The 7,545-nt window shown below is 56.3% G+C and overlaps 2 protein-coding genes and 1 long non-coding RNA gene across 3 annotated transcripts in view; 1 reads left to right on the top strand and 2 right to left on the bottom strand.

Annotated features, from left to right (window-relative positions):
* HOXA3 (homeobox A3) overlaps nt 1–4,214 on the bottom strand; it is a 45,553-nt gene extending 41,339 nt beyond the window's left edge. Inside the window, exon 1 of the mRNA XM_008063838.2 lies at nt 3,834–4,214. The gene's annotated coding sequence lies outside the window, so the exon portion shown is untranslated. The remainder of the gene's footprint in view (nt 1–3,833) is intronic.
* Nucleotides 1–4,271, top strand: part of LOC110596182 — a 12,972-nt gene extending 8,701 nt beyond the window's left edge. Inside the window, exons 2-3 of the long non-coding RNA XR_002482299.1 lie at nt 3,146–3,248; nt 3,840–4,271. This is a non-coding gene — a long non-coding RNA (uncharacterized LOC110596182). The remainder of the gene's footprint in view (nt 1–3,145; nt 3,249–3,839) is intronic.
* A 1,937-nt stretch (nt 4,272–6,208) lies between these two features.
* Nucleotides 6,209–7,545, bottom strand: part of HOXA7 (homeobox A7) — a 3,301-nt gene continuing 1,964 nt past the window's right edge. Inside the window, exon 4 of the mRNA XM_021715418.1 lies at nt 6,209–6,726. Coding sequence (XP_021571093.1) covers nt 6,396–6,726 — 331 coding nt within the window. The 3' untranslated portion in view covers nt 6,209–6,395. The remainder of the gene's footprint in view (nt 6,727–7,545) is intronic.

Consider the following 7,545-nt stretch of genomic DNA (forward strand, 5'->3'; position numbering starts at 1 on the left):
GAGCCTGCCTGGTCTCAAAGCATCCCTTCCGGCTGGGCACCCCCATCCCGCCTTTGAACCCAGGGAATTGAGAGGCCAGAAACCACTGGTTTCAACGAGAAGGGACCGACAGAGGAGCAGCGGTGAGAATGGGCTCCGAAGCCAGCCGTGGGACCTGCTCCCTTGCCCCAGCACCCTGGGACTAGCCATGCGCCCCCGGAGCTCAGAGCTGAGGCAAAGAAAAATCCAGATGCGGGCTCTCCCTGCCCTGATTCCAGAAGCGCAGGAGACGCAGGGCCCCTGGCTGAGCCGGGCACAGAGGGCAGCTCCGCAGGGCCCAAGGCTGTGGGATAATTGATGGGTTTGTTTTCCGGGGCGCCCGACAGCCGGCACTGTCTCGGGGCGCGCCTTCTTTCCTGCCCTTCCTGGGACTGCTCCGAGGGCTGCCGCCCCGCATTTGCTCCAGAAACGGGAATAGTTGTTTCCCCGGCTCCAGAAATCCTGAATTGCTTTTACTGCTGTCCCAGGCCTGGCGGTCCCAAAGTAGGACATGAAAAACCTGCCCTGGACTGGTCTCTCTCTTGAGAGGTGTGCCTTTGAGATAGTTGACTTTTACAGCACACAGATATCTCTCTCTGTCTCTCTGTCTGTCTCTCTCTCTCTGTCTGTCTGTCTCTCTCTCTCTCTCTCTCTCTCTGTCTCTCTCTCTGTAAAATATGATATCAGCCCAATGGCATTTTTACGACTGTGTTTGTGGGGTTTGTAAAACCCCTTGAATTAGCTTTAAAATCCTCAATTCTGTGTAGGTTGAAGAAAGACTATTTGCGCGATTTGGTTGGATTTCTGGAGACAGTTTATAAGATCTGTACAACCCTTGCCAACACAGGCTCATGGCGTTCAGGACTTAGGAGGGAGGTGACAATGATCCCTTAGGAATCTGGTAACGACTTAATCTCTTCCTTGATTTTCGATTCACACCCTCTCTTCCCCCAAAGGGAAAAAATTGAGAAAGGGTTGGCCTGAGGTCGACCTCCACAGAGCCTAAGAGGGTACCCTGGGAGGCAGCTACTTGCTGGGTGATGGGGGCTACTCCCCAGCTCCCCCACCCCCCAGAGCCTTATGCCTGTGCCTCAATCAATCCAGCCTGGAAAGTTTTTCCTTTGCATATAAAGAAGGGCCTCAAAGGATAGGCTGGAATTTGAAATTTCCCCTCACATTTCTTCAGGGAAATAATTCAATAGGTGAAAATGAAAACTCAAATAAAAAACATAAAAAGGTAATTTTTAAAAAAGCTGCTTGAAGAAAATCATGTTTATTGTTTTCTGAAACAAAATCATCAGATGACAGTGATTTTAAGCAAGCTATCATTTAACATGAAAATAACGGCTTTTGAGATGTTGAAAAATGTTTATATTTATAATTTTCTTTTCATTTCTCTATGTTCCACACAGTGTTGGGGCTGGCGTCAATTTACATCTATTATTATTGGTCATGCATTGACCTGGATTCTCGATCTAATAATTGTTCCAGCCAATGAGAGAATCTGATTTTTCACCTAAGAGCCAGGAAACATATTTCTAGTTTCTGTAGGCACTAAGATGGAAAAATATAAATTACATTGAAATCTTTAAGTGTTAGCCAAGGCTGGTGCATATCATGTAGGCAGCTGACCAATTTATCTCTCCAACTAGCTATATATACACACATGCATGCGTGTGTGTGGGGAGAGAGAGAGAGAGAGAGAGAGAGAGAGAGAGAGAGACCGACCGACCGACCGACCTATTCAGGCAAGAATAGGAGCCCCAGACCCTCCAGAGAGCCTCTCCTGGGATGGTGAGAATGGCCACCCCAGGGCTCTCATCTCTGTTAAAGGCACACAGAAAGCCGACTTACCTTTCAGCTTCTCTCCAAGGGACGCCGGATGGCCAGCTGGGCCCCACAGTCGGCTGCCCTTGCCCTGGGCTGCCCATTGAGCAACTCGACCTCCGCCATCCTGGAGGACGCCCTGGGAGTGTGTGGGCGTGGGACCTTGAAGGCCACTTCGGTCCAGCCAGATCGCTAGCCCAGGCCAGAGCCCAAAGCACACAGGTGCGGCCTCTGCCAGTCACAGGCCCCCGCCCGGAACCCAAGCCGGCCTTCCTTGCCATAGCCAGTCCTCCTCAGAGCCAGCGAGGCCTGCAGGCCTCAGGACTACAAGTGGTCTCTCCGATTTCAGAATCCCAAAGCCAGCGCGTTCCCCGAACCAGCGTGGCCCCCAGGGCGCCTTGGGTCTCGCAGTTAGGACAGAAGCAGACATGACGTGCCAGGCGGCCTGTGCAACCAGTCTCCATGGTGCTGGGGTGGGGGTGGGAGGAGGACCCGAGTCTATTCCAGCGTCCAGCTCTTGTCGGGGGTGGCCGAGACGGGGATATTTCCCGGCCAAACAGGCCCTGGGAGGCCGCCCCCCAGGTCCCCTTTCGTCCCTCTCTCTCCTGCCTGCTGGGAAATCTCTGAGGGGCCCGAACAGCGGTCGCACCAGGCTGCAAGAGGCGGGCTGCGGCTGGCGCCGGTCCCGGCGACGGCCACAGCGTGGCAGCAGCGAGCGCCCTGCACGGTCGCAATAAATAATCTGCCCGCGGCAGCCGCAGTCAGGAAGCCAGCGGCCCTAGGATGCAAATGCGCCGCTTTATCCGCCCGGGGTGCGCTCCCCGGGCGCCAGTGAACGTCCCAAACATCCACGGCCCCTTCGTATTTAGCTCATGCACACCAAGATATTCTAGCAAGACGGGGAAGCAACAAGCAAAACCAAAACACAAAAGCACTCGAGCCCAGCACCCCGGGATCGGTTCTTGTCGCTGCCCCGGGAGTTGCCAGGGCAAATCTGGCCCGACGCGCGTCTAGGCCGAGCCACAGTTCGTGCCACCCGCTACGCAAAGCCACCGCCAGCGGCACCCTCCGCGCCTCCTCCCGGCAGCTCCACAGCCCTTCGGGGGGGAGCGCGGACGCCAGTCCGCCATGCCGAGGTGGATTGGGGGGGTCCCCTGATCGCCCAGGCTCAGTGTGCGTCCTTCCTTCCACCTTAGCGGCGGGCCCTCGCCACCCGCGCCAACACTACAACGTCCTCTGCACCGAAACTTCCCGCCAAGTAACATCCAGCCAATTAACCCCCTCCTCTCCTCCAACACAGAATTCCACCCACGCATTAGTCCCTCTCGCGCGCTTCAGACACCTCTCATCGGAAAGCCGGGCAGAGAGAAGCAGGCCGCCCGCGGAGCACTCTGGCTGAATTAGTAAGTTTTCGTTTGTTTCCCTCCAGTTCTACCTTTCTCTCCGAAACCATTTCCCACGGAACGGAAAGTGCAGTGTTGATGCTAACAAAACGCCCGTGGGTCAAGGCACTTTGCGCTCACCTCTTCCCACCTTCCCAGGTAGGGAACTGCCTCCTGTCGTTGGGAAAATGTAATCAAACCAAGTGGGCATGAATGGTAAAAAACCAAAAATCCAAATCCAAGAGGCTGGCGGGGGAAGGCAGAGTGCGGGGTCACTTCCCTTTGGGCTTCGTGGGGTCGCTGGGGATGGGGGAGAGAAGACCCAAGTGGTGCTGCCCTGTGCCAGGGCGCTGTGCCACGGAAGGAAGGCGGGCACTTACTGTCATGGTGAGCCCCGGAGGGGAAGAGGGAGTGGTGTGTGTGTGTGTGTGTGTGTGTGTGTGTGTGTGTGTCGCCTAGTGTGTGACGGAGGCGAGTGTGAATGCGTGAGCAAGGGTGAGGGTGAGTACGCCCTCTTCAAAGCCACCCGGAGTGCCCCTTCCACCGCTGCCGCCGCCGGCTGTCACCTCACCACTTTTGCTCCTGTCTCCTCCCCACATGTCTCACCTTCAGATGGCGGCTCCCAGAAGCTCCTGCCCCTCTGACAGCTGTCGCTTGGGCAGCCGAGAGATGAACTGTCCTCCTTCCTGGTGCCAGAGGACGCAGGAAATTAGCCAGGTTGCGAGTCGCGAAGCTGCCGGCGCGGCTCCGGGGACTGGGCGCGCCCCACCTCCAGCGGGAGCCGCCAGGCCCGGCCTGGCCAGGGCTTCCCCTCGCTCGCCATCGCCGGACAAAGCGCAGCCGAGCCGGGCTGGAAGGCAGAGCTCCGAAGCAGGCAGGACGGAGCGGAGCAAAAGAATGCGGCTCTATTCTCGCAAGGGAAATTATAAAAAAGTTCATGTTCACGGTTCCCATCCACATGACCGACAGCGGCCAATGGAAGGGCCGAACAACTCATAAAGTTGTATTGCAAAGTTGTAAATTTTCATAAACAACAACGGATTTATGACCCCTTCCCCATCACTGAGAGGAGGCAGCTCTTACACCGGCGCCATCTTACCACGGAGGCCGCCCCGATTTGGGGCCTCCGGCTTTACAGACCCTTTTGGGTCCTGCTTTATTAAAAGAGCCTTAAGAAGCGGGGCCCAACCCAGGCGGCAGACTGGCGACGAGGTCTCCCCGGCGGATCTCCGAATGCCCTGCGCTGCCCTCGCCGCCCCTCGCCTCTGCCCCTTCCCCGCACCCTGCCGCCCCTGCAGAGGCTGCGCAGCCCAGCAGGGGTCCGCGGCCCCTCCCGCACCCCTCTGCTGCAGTGCTGGGCCCTGGGGCGCCCTCCCCGCCCGAAGGCGGGGTGGGGGGACTGCGGCAGCGGCCCTAAATCCCATTTCCTAGCTCGGGGGGCCGAGTTCAGGGCGCATGCGGAATAATCTGGGCTCAGACACAGGGTAATAATACCCCTTTCCAAGCTCAATCCCCAGACTTAGAGGATAGGATGGATCTGAAATTTCCTATGGAATTTATGTAGGTTCATAGAATATAATGCATCTACTGGAGATTCTGTTTTCAAGGGATCAAGAGGTGGGAGCACACACAAAAAGTCAGACAAAAGTCTCTACGCAGAGAAAGGCACACAGACCATTATGAACACAGGAAAGCACACACGCTCAGAGACATGGAAACACATACACCCAATTATGGACACCAAAATAGACACAATTATGGAATTGTGTAAAAATACAAACGTACACAGAAATACACACAAAATAGGCACAAATACACACAAAAGTCCATAAAAAGGGACATGACTTGCGCATATACACCTGAAACTTGGACTTGAGGACAGTCACCCCACTTTTGCTTCCCCAGCAGCCTTTTGTACACACAGACACAGCCAGGGATCGCCCTCCGGCCATGCTTACCTCCCCTTCCCCAGGCCCCTCTGGATAACACAGTTCACACTTTTCTTTGTCACCAAGCATTTTTATTTTTGTTACATAAAACACGGCTAGCTGGGCTGGGAAGCAGTGACTTCCCTGGACCCCAGGCTGGAGCTGAGGGGACACAGGACAACACAGGAGATGAAGGGCATTGAGGAGGGCACTGGGCCTCCCCACCCACTACAGAGTCAGCTCAAGACAACACACCATGCTACAAAGTCACCCCGTTAACACATCCTTCCCAAGTCAAGACATTGCTTTACAAATGAACTCCAAGACTATAGAAATAACCAAAAAAAATCTTGTTCAAATATACAGTATTCGCTATTGTAGGAAACGTCAGGGTGTACGTATTTGACACAGCTGAACAGTAGGACACAGGGGCCAGAGGACAGGACAGCGAAGCTGGGGGCATCTCCACAGTCCTACAAAGCAGGTCTGCAGCTAGCTCAGGAATGCTCCCCCCAGAAATGGAGGGTGATGGGCCTGAACTTCGGGTGCTAAGCAGAGAGAGAGGGATTCTAGGGTGCAGCACTTAGAATGCTTTGGAATAAATATATTATTTTTCAATTTAAATAGATGCCAATGCCCTGGGCCCCAGCACATTCTCAGGGCAGCCTCGGGGACCCCAAAGGCTGTGCGCCATAAGCAGCAAGGGCTTGGCCTGGGAGAAGTCGGCACTAGGTAGCAGGCAAGCCAGCCAGCACAAAATAGGTAGTTTTGGGGGAGTAGGTAGTACTGAGAGTCATGTTCTTGCAGGTATGGGGGGTGGTGCTGGGTGTCTGCCAGTGTTGGGACTGGTCCAGCCTTCCTGGGAGTGGAGACCCTCTAGGGCTGGACCCATAGGTAGTTTGGGGGTGCCTCTTGGGGAGGCCTGTGCTAGGTAGTATTTTGGCCGCGCCAGCGCGGGGCTGACTGGCCTGGGGCTGGGGAGTGACTGTTGGGGTCCTCGGAGGCAGAGGGGGGCGGGGGTCCCCAAGGCGACTCAGTCTTGGTCGTCGCTCAATCCAGAAGAGTTGGGAGCCAGAGTAGGTGATGGGGTGGGTGGAGTGCGGGTCAGGGACTGGGATTTTTTTTTTTTTTTTTTTTTACATTTTCTTTTTCTTTTTCCCATTTTCGTAAATAAAACCAGTGAGTCTCTTGAAGACGCGCTTCCGACTGTCCGCTGCAGCGAGGGCCTTGGCTCGGCCCCTCACTCCTCCTCATCGTCATCCTCCTCTTCCTCATCGTCGTCGTCGTCGGCCTTGGCGGCGGCGGCGGCGGCGGCTGCAGTGGCGGCAGAGGGCACGGCGCCCTCGGGGGCTGCAGCGGCAGCTGGACCTTCGTCCTTATGCTCTTTCTTCCACTTCATGCGGCGGTTCTGGAACCAGATCTTGATCTGGCGCTCGGTCAGGCAGAGCGCGTGGGCGATCTCGATGCGGCGGCGCCGCGTCAGGTAGCGGTTGAAGTGGAACTCCTTCTCCAGCTCCAGCGTCTGGTAGCGCGTGTAGGTCTGGCGGCCCCGCTTCCTGTCCGGCCCTGAGAACAGACACGCGACACATGGACACGCGGACAGACAGGAGGACGGGACGGGGCATTCGCCAGGCTGCTGTCCCGGGCCTGCACCCTCCTGCGGCCCCAGTCCCAGGAGCGCATGCCCCTCTGCCCCCCGCCCATGGGCTGGGGGAGGACTGGGAGTGTCCACGGAAGACCCCAGCGGCGGGGCCAGACGCGCAGGCCGCTCTGCAACGAGCGAAGGCGCAGAATCCCAACTTTCCAGCCGACCTTTCCAGCCGGCTACGTTTCCACAATGTCCTGCTTCCCCCTGACAAAGAGAAATTGTAAATATAGAGTGTGGGCGAGTGGGAGACGCCGCACTTTGGCCATTCAGCGGCGATCCCGGCCGCTTCCTCGCCTTGCTAGGCAAGTGGGCGCCCCTTCCCAGCAGCCCGCGCCCCATCCTCGGGACCTTTCGAGGGCACTCCGACCCTCCGTCTCCAGCCCTTCCCGGCTTCCCTCCTGAAACAGCCCCTGGCACAGGGGCGCGTGAAGGCCCCTGGAGGGGTTGACCATCCCAGCTTTTGAGAAAGAAAAGCCAGGCAGAAAGGAAGAGGAGGAGGGAGGGAGAGAAGAAGAAAGGGAGGGAGGGTGACAGAGGAGGGAGAGAGAGAGAAGGAGAATAGCGAACAAACTTAATGTTAAAATTCCAAGGCAAACGGAGTTAAATAAATTTACGAGGATCGAACCCATTAATTGGGCCATAAAAAGTTTTATGAGCCTCATTTACATACAATGCTGTGGGCTCCACGCAATGGCGCCTCGGCTCTAATTAAAACCAGAAAGGCTGCGCCGCCGGGAGTCGC

The sequence above is a fragment of the Carlito syrichta genome, unplaced genomic scaffold, assembly GCF_000164805.1.
Source record: "Carlito syrichta isolate Samal-C Ts95f unplaced genomic scaffold, Tarsius_syrichta-2.0.1 Scaffold307093, whole genome shotgun sequence".
Lineage (NCBI taxonomy): Eukaryota > Metazoa > Chordata > Mammalia > Primates > Tarsiidae > Carlito > Carlito syrichta.